This window comes from Passer domesticus, chromosome 1, assembly GCF_036417665.1.
Source record: "Passer domesticus isolate bPasDom1 chromosome 1, bPasDom1.hap1, whole genome shotgun sequence".
Lineage (NCBI taxonomy): Eukaryota > Metazoa > Chordata > Aves > Passeriformes > Passeridae > Passer > Passer domesticus.
Window position 1 is genome coordinate 9,701,257 of NC_087474.1, and position 16,215 is coordinate 9,717,471.

The 16,215-nt window shown below is 37.7% G+C and overlaps 1 protein-coding gene across 5 annotated transcripts in view; it reads right to left on the reverse strand.

Moving 5' to 3' along the window:
• LARP4B (La ribonucleoprotein 4B) overlaps positions 1-16,215 on the reverse strand; it is a 55,765-nt gene that overhangs the window by 7,757 nt on the left and 31,793 nt on the right. For 4 of the 5 annotated variants that reach the window (XM_064389144.1, XM_064389229.1, XM_064389292.1 and 1 more), the window contains 10 exons: positions 14,804-14,885; positions 14,225-14,361; positions 12,785-12,888; positions 10,917-11,027; positions 10,365-10,418; positions 9,793-10,002; positions 6,712-6,818; positions 5,979-6,233; positions 4,503-4,548; positions 1,359-1,523 (listed from right to left, as the gene is read on the reverse strand). In XM_064389144.1, coding sequence (XP_064245214.1) covers positions 1,359-1,523; positions 4,503-4,548; positions 5,979-6,233; positions 6,712-6,818; positions 9,793-10,002; positions 10,365-10,418; positions 10,917-11,027; positions 12,785-12,888; positions 14,225-14,361; positions 14,804-14,885 — 1,271 coding nt within the window. The remainder of the gene's footprint in view (positions 1-1,358; positions 1,524-4,502; positions 4,549-5,978; positions 6,234-6,711; positions 6,819-9,792; positions 10,003-10,364; positions 10,419-10,916; positions 11,028-12,784; positions 12,889-14,224; positions 14,362-14,803; positions 14,886-16,215) is intronic. The other variant, XM_064389055.1, reaches the window with a different exon arrangement.

Consider the following 16,215-nt stretch of genomic DNA (forward strand, 5'->3'; position numbering starts at 1 on the left):
TTAATGTGACAGTGCACTGCAAGTATCATAAAGCGTAAGTGCTGACTGATAGGAAGACTGCCTCTACAGGAGAGAAGTCTAAGTTCTTTACCATAAGTATAAAGCAAGTACTAAATCTGCAATAGGGGAAAAAAGGGGTTTCAGCTGCAGCATTAAAAGCAAGTGGTGAAATTGTATTTAAAACCTAAAATACAATAGTCAAAACCATTTCATAAGTAACAGAGGTAAGATACTTCATAATTAACAGATCTCAGCCAAGATCTCAGCCTACCATCTGTAGTACTGGCTGACAGTAAGTTAATTACTGCTCTTACCATGGCTCTGAACTGCACATTCCCCCTAAATGCAACCCTAGAACATAGCAGCCCCTCCTACCACTTGCAGGAGACCGAGTAGATGGCTTCTCTGTACAGTCACTGCCTTGGGTGCAGGCTGCCCTGCTACCTCCCCCTTTCTTTACCAACCCCTGACACATGGGCACCAAAGAAAACATTCTAAACCCAGCTTATGGCAGGAGAAGACACCAGAAACTGTGGTGGTTCACCATGTCATTTTACACTGCTAATCCAGGGCTTAACTTCTTCAGTTGTGGTACAGCTAGAAAAACACAAGTTAAATCTGAGCCATCAAAAAAAAGCCAACACAGACTTTCATAGCCCAGAGTGTTCCACAGTGCAGAGGGTTAAGTGAGTCTTGCTGGAGGAGAACATACTGTCACTCACAGATGGCAGAGCAGAGACAGTTCTAAGAATGAAATCTATGAAAAACTACTGAACATTAATTTTCAACTGCATCTCTACTACATCTATACAGCAGTGGTTGCCAAGTTATTCTGGTGTATTTTTATCTTTCTGATGAGCAATTTGACAAGACAACACTGGGATCCAGCTGGTTTTGGTAGCAGTTCTTGTTCCAGCTATGATGCCTAGTGTACTGAGATTATGTAGGCAGCTTCTTTATTTTGGTGCTTAGAAGTTTGTCACTTTAAAGTGTTTTATATATAACTCAGAAGTCTTACTTTCAAGCAGCAGGGAGAATGTACCACATACTTTTCACCTGAGCCTATCAAAAAGCCTGAGGCAGTTATATACAGCAAAGAGCATATTTTCTAATCTCTGCTATTAACATCTACTTATTAAACTGGTGCCCATATTCCACACCATTTCAAAGAGAACACCCAACAAATTCTAAGATATAAGTGAAGAAGGCAGCAGCACATCATTTGACAGCTGTTTTTAAGAACACTTCTTACAACCCATGTTGACCCACAAGTTTTTCCATGTCTAGACCACCAAATCAGAAAACAAGAGGTATGCAATTCTTTGTTTTCCCAACAAAAATGAACATTCACTACTCACTCTTTCTTTTGATGTTCCTATTACCACGCTGGACAGTCTGTTTTCAAACAGGTCTTCAGTCTTTAAATTGCCAGCAGCCCCAGGTAATGGAGGAAAGCTAGATAAACCCAATTCAAAGCTGGGAGATGGAGGTTTTGGGGGTGGTGGAGACTGTGTTTGGCCTCTCTGGAATAGAAATACCATGTCGGGGTTACTGCACTAGATGACAGAAAAGACATGCAACTCTAAACTGTATTTTGCACTTGATTTGTATCAGCAAAGACCTGGAGAAGGCTCCCCCATCTCATCCCCCAAAAAACACAGAGTACTGAAGAATAGATGCTTTCATTTTCCACTGTTGCCCTTAAAATATTTAATTATTATTTAAATGTCATGGTATATGCATCAGCTTTAGGGACACCGGCATAGTTTTTTCACTGACTCTTCCTTGAGGACAGACACACTGACACAGAAAGGAAAACACACTGGTTTATGTATCATGATATGGTGAAAATATAATGCCCATTTATGTACAGTTAATAACATCCTAAATGAAAAGACAAGAGTCAGCAAGAATCTTATTTTCAGATATATGAAGAAAGGGCAAGACAGCATGCCTTGTATGTAGCACAGACAGTAACAATTTATATCTAATTAGTATTAATCTGTATGGTCACTGTGTAAAAATAGAAAGGTAAGTGTCAAAACTATTTTTGAAACAGTACTTTCTAACTAAATCTAAGAAGAAAACCAATGTCTCAAGCAAAAAACAACACCTGTGTGCTAAATGCAACTATTTTGTACTACAGAGAGCAGTTCGGGAGTTAAAAGTACCACAGTTTAAGATCACTTGTGAGAACTGCTGGTAAGGATTTTTAAGTTATTTTATATTTACACAGGAAAAATAAAACTCCTTTGTAATACACTGTAACTGAAGTTACCAATTAACTTCACCTACATCATGTAAACAAAGGTTTTTTTCAAAGAAGTGTTTCTTTACTGTGCTGAGCTCTGTGCTAAAATGATCTCTGTTGCAAAATACCAAATGTAAACCGATCTTTGAAACAGTTCCTATTTTGAAAAGGAAAATACGAGTATATAGGCAAGATGGCATGAATGTGAGAACACTTCTGAATAAAAGGAACAACAGATATAAGACTATTTTTGAGGTCTTTTCACAAACTATATGTCCGAAGAATTGTGTGTCAAGAGGGAAGTAGGGAAAGAAAAAATACAGAAGCAAGAACAATTGCAACTCCAAGCACTGTTACTGACCCAGCATTACCCCTGGAAGAATGCTACAACAATGGAGACTGCAAATCTCCAAAACTCAAGTCAGATGACCTGTCAAAGGTCAGGGAGAGAGACTACACTAATCCAGCTCAAACTGCAAGAGGAACAACTCGAATTTTTAAAAGTCATTCTTCAAATCACAGCACTTACTCTTCTTAAAGGGGACTGCAGATCTGTCATAGCAAATGCTTTTGTGTTACATTTTAAGTCACACAGTTGAATCCTAAAACCCTCAAAGTACTAAGTGTGGCACTAACATCTTAAATTAGCAGGATGAGGGAGGACTTCAATGAATTTTAAGTTAACTGCATAAAATTTCTCAAGTTAACTTCTTGTAGGTTCAGTACTTGGCTAATGACTGTCTACAGCCTCAGAAACAATCTGATCAAAAAGTTTCATCCTCTCTTTCATGCAAACATGTATATAACTCTATTTTTTTCCCTTTCAAAAGAAAAATCTTCTAATGATTAGAAGTCATTACTCCATTCAAATATACCAGTTTTAGTGGTGTTCTGTGTACACTAATTGCTACAGCATTACACAAGAAACAGGATACTGGATTCAATTATTTCCACAGTCTAAAGGGAAAATTTTAATCTTTTGGCTTCAAGTACACTTCCTTGCAGTTCTGGGTGTGCAGCAGCTCTCACCTCTGCTCAAGGTACAGCACTGGACATTACAGACTAAAGATTCTTGGCCCAAAAGAGACTGGAAAGAACCTTCTGCACAGGCTGCAATGACAGCCTGGTGCTGACAAAGGGCATCATGGGTCTCCAAAGAACTCACATCTACCAGTTTTTACATTCAAAGTTCAAATAGTCTTTGCAGTCAGCTCTGTCAGAAGTGCTGCTCTGCTCAGGGAGGTGTCCAAGGTAATTCTTTCACTCCAGTCACTCACACCTAACCTGTACCATTTCCTTGTTCTTTTAAATACAGAAAAAAGTTAATAGCAAAACTTCACTCTAAAAATTCAAGCATCTTTGAAATGGCAAAAGGAAGAAGTACTGGGAATCCTACAGGCAATCTGGTCTCACTGCCTCTGCGAAGTTTGATGAGAACTAAAAGCAATCAAAAGGAAGGAATCACTTGCTAAACATTTCTGCTCCTTTACCCAAGTTCACCTAGTCCAATCAACAGCAGGAGCCACACACACACATAAGCAGTGATTCCAGACCTTTAGGAAAGTGTTATGGCTCAGGCAGTAGTGTTACTTTACAATTGTAACATGAATAGGAAATAACCTGGTTCAACTTCCTGCATATGCCATGTGTGGCAAAAATGAATTACAAAGAAACAACTGGTTTTATCACAGCAAAAAAATATGGTTTTTTCTCTTCTACACTTAGTGCAGCCTTTTCATGTATCAAGTCTACTTTGGTATTAACCCTGAATTTCAGTTTCCCAAAACCACAGTATTTTAATAGTGTTAGCACACCCTTACCTGGTGGCACTTGAAGAGGCATTTAAAAAAAATTAACTGACCACTTCATAAATATTTTTGCTACACACTATGCCACAAGGATCTATATAATGTTCAATCACCATCACCATGACTGATAATGAAGTATCAAGTGTTTTCAACTTCAGCTGTTTAGCTATTCCTGAATGTGAACACTGGCATGTTGACAAAAACTGAGATGGAAATTTTTTGCTACTGTAAGACTAATTTTAACTTTTCCCTTCTTGCATTAATGGAAAATCTCCTCTGGTACCCAAATGCAGTAAACTCATGTGACTAATGAGCTGTTGTCTTTAATCAACTGTGATATACAACTGCCTCTGCAGTATGTCCCCTGCTACTCCACATAATATCCACAATCTTGCCTTGTTTCCCTACTTTTATGAGAGACAAATAAGATTATGAACACTCACTGTAAACTTGTCCTCCCTTTTCTTTCGGTAGCCATATGAGTTTTTCCTAAGGGAAAGAATGCAGATATGAGAACCTTGCCTATAAATGGCTGGAAAGCAGTTAATAAAAACAGGAGAAATTAATTTCAATTGCTATTTCATCCATCTTCATTCTACACAGGTTATCCAGAAATGTTTTAGGGAAAAATTCCTAGCAAGCTGTCCTTAAAATAAAGGGATACATCTTATGCAAGTCAGTGTAAGAATAAACTGGTTACAAGTAATTCCTGTGTTAAAAGCATCTCAGTAGAGATTACACATGAGGATTAGACAAAATGTTACAGTATCTAAATAAGAGGGGCAGGAATTTTTTGTATACCAATGTAACTTCTCAAATACAGGTAACCATTTTCAATCCAGGTAAGGCTCCTTCAAAAAAACATTTTTAGCACATTGCCCCCAGCCCTGCTTCAGGTAAAGCCCCTCCAAGCAGCACAGTAAAATTTGCAGTGCATTCTAATTCAGTTTCAATATATTTTCTAAGTTAGTTTGACTTTTATTATTCTAAATGTATTCAATACTGAAACATCAAAATAATATAATTGAAAGTACTGACAATTCCTGCACATTTTTGCAGTCTATAGTTTGAGCAATCTTTTTTCCTGAATTCTTAATCATACTTTCATCCATTAGTTATAACACAATTTGGTAAATTAGATTTAGAAAAGTATTATAACCCTTGCACAAAATACCCATTTAATTTTGCAATGATACAAGTCTAAAATAGGATCATCTGCAAAACACTTATCTTCCAATTCAGTAAGTCACTTAAAATGTGATTTACTTGGAGTCATAAATACAGCCATTATCAAAGCTGCACAATACTTTTCTGAAGCACTTATTAGAACTGTATTTATAAATATGCCAATTTTCAGCTCCCCAGGTAGTTGGTTCTGTTTTTTGTTAGGCTGCTTTTAAAACAACATAACAATAGTTTCCTTAGTTGGCTGTAGCAGTTTTTCCTCCCTCCATACCAATCCATCATCTTTGCTGTTGTGTACGCCCAGTTTGGTCAAAATTCTGATCCTTTAACTGAAAAAGTGAAGAATGAGCACTGCTAATACATATTCAGGTGTACAATCTTCAATGCTGAACAATGGAATTGGGCAGAACGTCTTCAATAAAGTCAAACAAATAATACACAAAAACTTTCTTGCACCAGGTTAAGAAAGGATAGAAGATTAGATCTTATAGATCTAAATTGTTCATCAGTTGCCAATAATAATTTTCATCTGGTAGGAAAGTATGCAAGTCTGCTTAGCCTTTGTTCTGTATTTAACATTTTCAGTGAAGTCTTTTGCAAGATTTTAGGTTTGGGGAGAGAGTCTGAGTTTAAAGCAGTATTGAGAACAGTAACAATCCCACACCTCTCCTAAACAGAGCAGTTTAGAAGCAGCAGTACTTGGCTGTTCAGAGGACACCACGGAGCAGGCTCACCTTCCTCTCCCCAGCCCAGGGGACGAGTCAACGCTGGTCTGTTCCATGCGGCCGGTTCCCACCTCCCTCTTGGTGTAGCTGCTGGTAGCGCTCTGCACCCGTGTCCTGCTTTGTCCCGGCTGCCGCGTCTGTGGACTCCTGACGCCATTGATTAAACGATCAGCAGAAAAGTTGAATATTGTAGGACTGTCTAGAAGCCCAGGTCCCCTTTCTGCACTGGGTATTGTATGTCGTATATGTGACTTGCTAGGATTCCTATAAATTCAAAAGTCATTTCAACATACGCGCACTATCAGAGACCTTCTGAGGCCTAAGCCTATTCACAGAATTTAGAAGAAGCAAGATCTTCAGTCCTTTATCACTTTATCACAATGATCAACATTCATTGTAACAGGTCATGTGAATTATCAAAATTAACCTTTTCCCTGTCTGTTTTCAACTAGAGCTTTACTATATAAATAATCCTGCTGATGTCATGTCATTTCTCAGAATATTTCAACTGAATACCCTAAATCACAGAACAGACAAGTTCTCAGCTTTCAGACTGTCCATTTACATTTCAAAACACTGCATTCATTAACATCAGGGGTACCATCTGCCCTATACCCTCACCTCTGGCACCAGGTTCAGTTTCACAAGTATTCTCAAGTTAGCTGGTGTTACTAAAATAAGCAGATGAAAACCCCACGTGCCAGATAATACAACAGTATTGTTAGAAGATAGATTAACTTGCCTGTTCCTGGGAGGATATTGTCTGAGTGTTGTGAGTGGAGAAGCAGCAGGCTTGAAGGTTGGAGATGTGAACCCATTGATAAATCCAGTATTTGGAAATGGTGTTACCTAAAAAATGTATTGCATGCTCATCATTATAAACAAACTGAGTATTACTTTTCGTAACCCCATATTTTACGTCATTCTGTGCAGGACAGGACACTCAAAAGATTGTCTCAAACAGCAACAGAGAATCTGTCTAGTGCCTTGTAGCTGACTCACAAAATTTCTGGAAAAACCCCAAGCTTCTGTTTTTCTGAGAAGTCAGTCACTACACATATTCAACTTATGATAGTTCAAGAGGATTGAAAAACATCAAGCCAGAATTCTTGGCTGTAAGTTAAACAGCTCTCCTCCTATTTCACACCACACTACGCATGACTTTGGCGTACCAAGACACTTCTTTGTCAGAGCCTCTAATCTACATGGCCTGTAACTGTTTCTCTTCTAATTGTATGTGAATTCCTCCCTTAAAAAACCCCAACAACTTCCTTTTAGTTCCTCATTCTACTTCCATGTGACATCTAAATTAAGCCTAGAGAATAAGTGGATGTTAAATGCAACTCTGATGCTTTTCAGATCTTACCACCTTATTCTACATGTGAAGCACTGTCTTGTCTGAAGAAACATTAGTGAAACATTTTCTGGGGTGGGTGCATACTAACACCCTGTAGTAACAAGCTGCCTCAAAACCTGAAGCATGTTCAAAGTAATTTCTCCAACCTCACTAGCACACTTTTGTCTTTTTTATTTAAATGTCTGGATTTCATTTAAGGAATGTTACTGTTAGAACCAGCAAATGCTTGCTTGTATTTTCCCCCTGAAAATAACTATGATGCAGAACAAAAAGATTCTTTCTACATTATATTAAGTGTTGAGAAACAGCTGTGATTAGGACCATTTGCTATAAAGGTACATTTAAACTTGAAAAAGGTTTCTTGTGCAAGTTAAATCACTAGTCAATGGAAAACAAAATTAAACACCAAAGCTGTCATATCAAACTACTGCTAGCCTAACCTAGCATGCATGACAGCAAATGCTACCTCAGGCTTCAGAAAAAGGCCATTAAAGGTCTGTAACAAAGCTGCTTGAGGAAGAAAGTTTCATCAAAATAATGCTTTGAAGTGTTTTTGGTTTAAGAGTTACAACATGAATGCTGCAAAATTTCATCAAAGCTAGTAAGCAACCACTGAACCTGAAAAATGAGAAGACTGAACATATTAGGGACCCTAGCAATATTCAACTCTTCTTTCTTTATAATGATGTGTGATCATTTGGAGGAAAAAAAAAATTTCCCCATTTTCTTTCCAATAATACCAAAAGCATTCACAGAAGTCAACTGGTTCAAGTATACTTTCTTTTCAATTTCTTTTTTTTTCCCCCCAAACAGGTAAAACTAGATTTTTTCTCAAATCCAATTTAAGTACATGATGAAGAATGAGGTAGTTTTAGAATCCTGAGGACATGTGTTGCCATATTCTAGTTTCAGAACTAAAATGGTATTGCCCACATGACTGGGGTATTCAATCTCAAGTTAGAGATGAGAGACAGAGTTTATGTTGAAGCAGAATAGAGAAACTTTGCTGTATTTTCACAGAAGTCTCTAAATGCAAACTGCAACCCTGTCTCATGAAAATTATTGCTGTGTCATGGTTCCTCATGGTCCCTGTTCTCCTCAAGTGATTTCTATTCAAATATAGCTCTTCCTACAAAAGAATCAAGAAACATCACGTTACAGTCATGTACATAAAATGCAGCTAACCAATGACAATACACTGCAGAACAGTGAAAAGCTAAGCACAGACAGTTGATTTCCCGTTTTGACTAAGAAAAGTTTGAGATCTTTAATGGTAGCAAACTCATCAAGTCTTTCCCAAAGGATAGGACTAGTAAGCTTTCTTGGATACAAAAAGTTACAGGATAACATAAGGTAGATACACAGTATGATGTGCTTGAACCTGTGGTTTATTAATCTCTGATTTCTACACTTTTTCCATCCAGCTCCTTCAGTATCTCAGAGCAAGACTGTGCAATAGTCATAGTTTTAGTTTATCTACAGGCAGATTCACATTCATTGCTGCTTAACAAGACAGCTTTTTCCTGGAATAACACTGCTCACTGTGTTACCTTGTCTCCTCCACATTCTTCATCCCCCCCAGAACGCCTCCCCCTGCAAGACCTCGGGTTCCCTTCCCTGTGTGTGAAGTGTTTAGCACACCAACTTTTTAATTAGCTGTGGTTCAGTACAGAGGATGTTTGCTCAAGTTTGTTCAAGGACACTTTAATCCTCTGCCAAAAAAAACATCTAAAGAATTTCTAATTTTGAGCATTGCTCCCCTGATTTCTTTGAGCCACAAGTAAAGAGGCATCTCCAGAGGGGAGAAAGAGGCTTCAAATAGGAAACCTGAGCCTCCCAGTCATTACAGGAAACTCCAAGTATTTGTAGGGTAACAAAGGCCAACTAAAAGGGGCCAAGGTAATTCTGATGAGACTGTCACAATGCAGAAGACAGAAGTAGCATTGCAGGATACAGCAGATATCTCATTAGAATATTTAAGGATTTATTGCTACCACCCTAGCTTCAAGCCTTACCAACAGCCCCTTTAAGAAAATAACTTAAAAAGCAATTTAAAAGTGATTTTTGAAATTAGCAAAAGCAATTTCACTTTTCATTGCCAAAAGAGATGCTACTATTGCACAGAAAATATTCTGCTTTAAGAACATGCCAAACAGAGCAATTCAGTATCTCAGCCTCCAACCTAACTTCCTGTTAGAAGGTCTTGGTATCTTGACAAGTCTTTACTAAGGAACTGCCTCAAAACCTAAAAGGTTTACGAAGAGAATCACACTTCAGTCTGAGATCAGACCCAATTTTCAAATAATCCATCCTGCACACTATGGCAAGGATTTTGAAGGACTGTTTTTCAAGAAGAAATGGAATCTTAAACTCCCCTCTTCAGGATAGGTATGTTTCCTATACCTCAGAAAGAAAATAGTATCAGCTTTGAAAAAAACACAACTGTTTCAGAATCAAGAGACTTACCAATGAAGGGTCAAGGTAGCTGTGCGTGGCTGACCAGGTCTGTGGGCCAATTAAGCTGTACAGTGGGAAGTGCTGCTGGGGACTGTATACTGGAGGTATGTAAAAGGATGTTGTGTAGCGCTGCTGCGTGTAGAGGTTCATATCCAGAGGTCTATATCCATTCTTTGGCAAAAATGTGTTTATAGCTATTGCCTTTGCTTTTATCCTTGCCTGCAAATGAGATTAGATTATTTATTACAGCAGTCTTTCAAATTAAATCAGGATGGTTCAAATTAGCAGCTCTCAAACTTTTATTGGACACTTATCAGTCACTGCTTTGTCCTTCAAGGACAGCAGGAACAGCTGAATGCTTCCCTGCTGCCTGATGCTGGGCTGGATATACCACTGCCAGAAATGAGGAAGAGGAAAGGTAAAGTTTTGTGTGCTACATTTCTAAACCCACCTCCAGGTCAAACAGCTGCTGAGATTGGACCATTTAAATTTATATTAGAAATCACAGTGAGCACCACAAAACCCTGAACACATACACACAAACACACACCCCACCCCTAACATCATAAACCCCTATTTACCTTAATTGGTTTTCCTTGGAAAGTCTTCACTTCTTCTCTAAGGTATCTGTAAGCCTTTATAAAAAAGAAATTGTTAGATTTGTCAAATGTAATTTAAATAAAGGAAACTTAAGTTTTGACAGGCTAAGGCGAACAATAATTCTTGGAGTGTCTGCTAATGTTAGAGTATAGCAAACTCTCATACATGACCTGCATTTAGCAACATTTAACTTATCAGTAAGTGCTTCAGTAGCATTAAAACAAGATTCTAATGGTTATGATTGAAGCATTTCAATGTATCACCAAAAAAAAAAAAAAATCAACACTCTCAGTACAAAAAAATCATAGCTAAAGCCAGGTAATGTAAACAAGATAAAAAAACCTTTTAAGTGTTATGTTTAATAGTCACTAAAAACTGGATACTACATAAGGGGAAGCAGCATTACTGTTTTTACAGTTTGGGATGTTTTTATATTGTTACGCATTTGTAATACAATTTACAACCTGTCAAATCATCTTCATATCATCCTTATTTACTTTTACATTCTAATATGCTTCAAAAAACAGCATTACCTGCTGTGCATCAGCTTCCGATTCAAATGTGATGAACCAATTGTCATTATAGGCAAACTCACAGTTGATGAACTTAGGCAAATTGTCTCCTTTGAAAAGTGCTTCAACCTCCTGGGGAAAGTGGTTTGATAAGGAGGTGGGGAGGTGAGGGGGGAAGGATGGAGAGAAGAAAACATCAATGTAAAAGGCAAAACTCTGACACTCTGAGAAAGAAAGACAGAAAGCACTGTTGGGCTTACAAAACATAACCGAGTAGTTCAGAACATCTGCAGTAATGTCAGCTCTCTCCAATCTCCCCCTGGAAGAACTAAAACTAGCACTAAGGCCATACTGCAAGAGAGGTTTAGCTGGGAGCAATTTAGGCCAGAGAAGACATTTAAACTTGGTATCAAGTGCAGAAATATGTCTATTTCTCCCCTGTCCCCAAAACCATGGAGCCACATGAAAACCAGTGCATGGTTTTGCATGGGACAGGAAAATCCTGCCTCTTCAGCAGAAACCTGCAAGTAAGCTTTGACTCAAATGTCTACAGATTCATGTATTTGAAACAGGGCTTACGTTACCTCAAACATGACTGGCTAGTTTCTACAGAAAAAAACAGACCCTGGATTTTTTGTTTTAATTCATTTGCATATTTTTTTGTTTTGTCACAGATGTGAGGTAAGCAGCATCAAAAGGCAACACAACTTGGGAGGCTTACAGCATCTTGGAATTTTTCTGCTTAAATAAAGCCTGACTCTGCTGTGCTAGAAAACATAGGGTATTAAACCTGGTTAGTTAAGTCCAGATTTTCCCAGCACAACAAATTTAAACACAATGTATAAAACATTTCACTGGAAACCAACTCTTCTAAAAATAAAGACTCCTCAGAACTTTTCTGTCAAACATTTAAGAGTGAACATCCAGTGCTAATATATCCAACCCAATGAACTCATGACAGAAAAAAAAATCTACAACACTAAAAGTTAGGCAGTTTTTGTAAAGCTACATTTATTTGGAAAGCTAGAAGTAGCTATTTTAAAGCTATGTACATAGCACATATCCAACTTCTTCCCTCTAATACCTTTTAGCATTTTGTTTCGTGTTCCTGTTTATTAAGGCCACTTACTTTTTTGTTACCAATTTCTAAACTGCAGTACTTCTGATTTTTTTATGATAGTTATTAAGAGGAGCAACTTTTTGAGAATCTTTAGTCTTCCTTGTAAAATTAAATAGAAGAGAAACTAAAATATATATGCATCATCAAGAATCTGCACCTTCTTCTTTTTGAAAATTCAAGATGTTTTAATTACGACCCCATAATATTTTCTAATATTTCTATCAGTCATAGTCCCTGCTTCATCGGAATGGCATCAAATATCTTTCAAAGAATGAAGTTCTCCAGTCTTGCACTCATTCCACAACCCAGTGGAGATCCTTAGTGATTACTGACACCTCTCACCTCAGCATTATGGAAACATTTACAAAGCTTTAAATACTCTACTTGAGCAAGCTTCAAGGGGCAACAGTGGCATTTTCTAGTCTAAGATTTGTCTTCTTTCATCTTTGTCTATTTATTCAAGGATCTGAGTACCAACTGCATATAAGTAGGACAAAGCCCAAGAAAATGATGTATCTTTACCAATGACAGCACTATCAGTTTCTCAGTCCTCTGCAGAACTACAGGTTCAACCACAGCCTTGCTATGAGCAACATGCATCTACCAAAAATATTTCTTATCCAAACAAAGACAATAAACTAAGTTTAAGAAGTTCTGTTAGAAACTAACAGTGTAGTAAAAAATGTGATGTGCTTATTGAAATCTAGAAGAAATCTAACTTCCAAGTCCTAAGGGGAAAGTGTTCTTTACTGAACAAGGGAACACTTACTTCAATGGGAGTAGATTCAGGTACTTCACGTAAAATCACAATACAGCGATTCTGATTTGGCCGAACTTTTTCCCCCTTTTCATCCACTTGAACTAAAGGCAACGCTAAGAAAGAGAAGACAAGAATGCATTTCAGCTGTCAACAAACCTAGTAGCTTTGCACTCCAAAAGATGCTGTGAACATAGACTTATAATGCAGAGCCTCAAATATTTTTGAGATTTAAGAAACAAGCAGACAATGTTTCCGTTCATCATTTACATGCCCGAAGCACCCTTTCTAATTTTTCACAAAACTTGCAGCTCTGACCAAATACACTCTGAGATGAGGTTTTCCATTTATAACTGCATCTCTGCACACCCTGGCAATGCCCTTGTAGCTCTCCCTAGGTATTCATTCACTTTTCCATCTCTGGTATGCCTCTCTCCTGTTTTGAGCAGACTCAGAAGTACAGAGTTAAGCCAAGGGGGTCTCTTGATCCACCTACTTCACTTACTTTACAGGGGATGAAATGTTTTTGTGCTTCCAGGAGAGAACAGGAGAGCACTAGTATAGTAAGTGCCTTCATCCTCCATGGAAGCTTCCCACAGAATTCTTCCCAACTGTGCTCTGAGCAAGCTGAAGTTTGCTCTTGCAAAATGTAAGACCTTAGAAACGCTCAGTGTGCTCAGCACGACCCCAAACGCCACAGTTCTATGATTGGTGCAGCCAAGGCTTCCACTGACTGAGATACACAAAGCAGGTTTTCTCAGTTTCTGAGCAGTGAGTCCAGCAGTGCCTCATTCCTGTTGCATGGGGAAACAGTCCTCTGCACATTCCAGAAACTTGATGGATGACAGGAGCTGCCGTATTGTTCTTCCAACAAATATCAAAGCCATTGAAATAACTGTAAGAACTGGGTTTGGCTGACCCAATGCTCGCTTAAGTGACACAAATATGGCTCTGTTGGCCTTATTGTCCTGGTTTAGGTCAGTGGGAGATGCCAGCTGTAAGATCCCCCTTGGAAACACCCGCCAGGGTCTTGGCCCACAGGTACTCCACAGAGCTTCCATGACTGATCCAACTGATTTCTATCCATTCAAGGTTCTCCTTAACAGAGTGAGACCCCTCCATGCCTTTTTCCACATCTGTCTTTACAGAACAGTCTAGAGATATCCATCATGATCCTCTAGTCATGTGAATTATCCCACCACATCCCACAATTTAAAATCATTAATTCTTATGTGCATAGATCATTATTCAATAGCTGGAATACAGAGTAGCTTTGATAAAACTACAGTCCTATAACTATGATGATCTAAGCTGCTTGGGCTACTTAATGTTGTACAGAAAAATAATGGCATTTTACTGCAATATAGTAAGAAAGAAGAGATGAAAAATTCAGATTAATAGTTCCATACCAAGAACCCAAATGCTTTCTAGCACTGAGGAACTTCTACTTACATCTCAGCACTTCAACAATCAAATCCATATCAGTACTGAGTTTCTTGACATGATCAAGATTTGCTACTGTCATTATTGGCACATACTGATCACTGTCCATCTGTGATATAAGGTACATGTCACTGGCAAGATTTTCTCTGTTGGGAGAAAAAAAAATAGGGAAACGTCACAGATTAACTTTGTCCAGTAAACTTAAGACAAAAATTCATCACATAGTAGAAGGCAGATTCCTTCAGCATTTTTGCTAATTAATGAAAACCACTGGCTTAAAGCTTGCTAAATGGCTTAAATTACTCAGATTTAATTATGACCAGTAAGATTACAAAAATTCAGCTGATCTGTAACGGCTTGTAACTACTCTCATTTCAAACCCATATATTTGCTAGTTCATGCATTAGGCACAGAGGTTTCAGGTAAGCTTTAAGAGGTACATCAACACAACAATCTGAAATTTGTGTGTTACTTTTTCTAAATTCTCATCCTTTCCACTCAGTTTTAAGTAACAACTACAAAATGTATTAACATACATCCCAAGCTGTTAGTCATCCTCCAGTTTGGTACGTTTAGGTAAATACATACCTAGATAAACAGAATTCCAGTGTCTTTTTCAGTAATTCTCGTAAATCTTCCTGACCTTCGGGCTGCAACTGTTCGTTTCCACCTAATAATTAAAATACTTCAAATTAAAAAGTAGCTCTGCTATATTACACAATATCTATTTTAAACAAGCCATCATGTCTATTACTGACTACTTAACTAGTAACAAATTTTCAAATTCAATAGATGTTCATTATGTATTAGTTACCAAACCCGTGAAATTGCACGGCAACACTTTTTTTTTTGAGACAGAAAAGAGAAATCAAGTCTGACTTTACTCTGTTCTCCAAACACAAAAATCTGAAGCACTTTTAGAACAGCTATAAGTACTGAAGTGATTTGGCTCATAGATCTGTGCTCCATTCTCAGGAAAGTAACCAATCTCTAGCTGATAAAACCCTGACTAACACAATGCAAGGGAACAATGCAATGGAGTCACTCCATACTTCTGGTCTCACTCTAAATTACCAACACAGTAATTCAGAGATTTTCAAAAATATAGTTATAGTTATGGAATATCAGCAGAAATCCAACCTACTAACAACAGATATGCAATCAATTTACAACCTTTTGGTTAAGAAGCCAAAATGAATTTATTTCTTATATGTGGAAGGTTAAAAATTGTCACATGGAAAACAGGAACTTCATGCTCCTTTTAGTTTAGACACTATATACCAATGTCAGTAGAGGGTAAACTCATTGTGTCAGTGAAAGAAGTGTTTAAAGAGTACAAGTTTTGTGTGGCCTTTGGAGATGTGCAAAACATTTAGCAGCACATTCTTCATGTAAATCTATGTATGTAAATTAGAAGTATTAGAAGAATTTTTAGAAGTATTTCACAACAATTATTGTCCTCTACACCCCTTCCCTTCACTAACTTTCATCCTTTTATTCAGCTCTCCTTAGATTTTCTTCTTGCTAAAGCAACTTCTAATTTTCTCCCACCATGCTGTCCTCCACGTTTTCTACTCTGATGAAGAGAACACCAACACCTGAGAAATACATGTATCACGTTCTAACCACATTTCCTTTTATATGCATTTTTTAAAATAATTATTAAAAAATGAATGATCATATTTCAGACTTGGAATCATGTGTCACCATTCCTCAAGTGGAACAGACCCAACCTGCTGTTCAGCTCTTTACAACACCATCGAACTCTTGTTAAAAGTTAACTATTTTGGGCAAATAAAGGACACACTGGCAAGTTCCAGCATTGATCTGAAGAATGCTGTTCCCTTCTAGATTGTGGGGCACCATTAACACAATTTCCTATTTGCCAGCTAGTTACTATTTAATATTCCCCAATATTACCCTTAAATAGAAGGGTCAGTGGGAACTTTCAGTTTTCAAATATAAGCGAAGATGATGCCACAATGATGTCTGATTTTCTG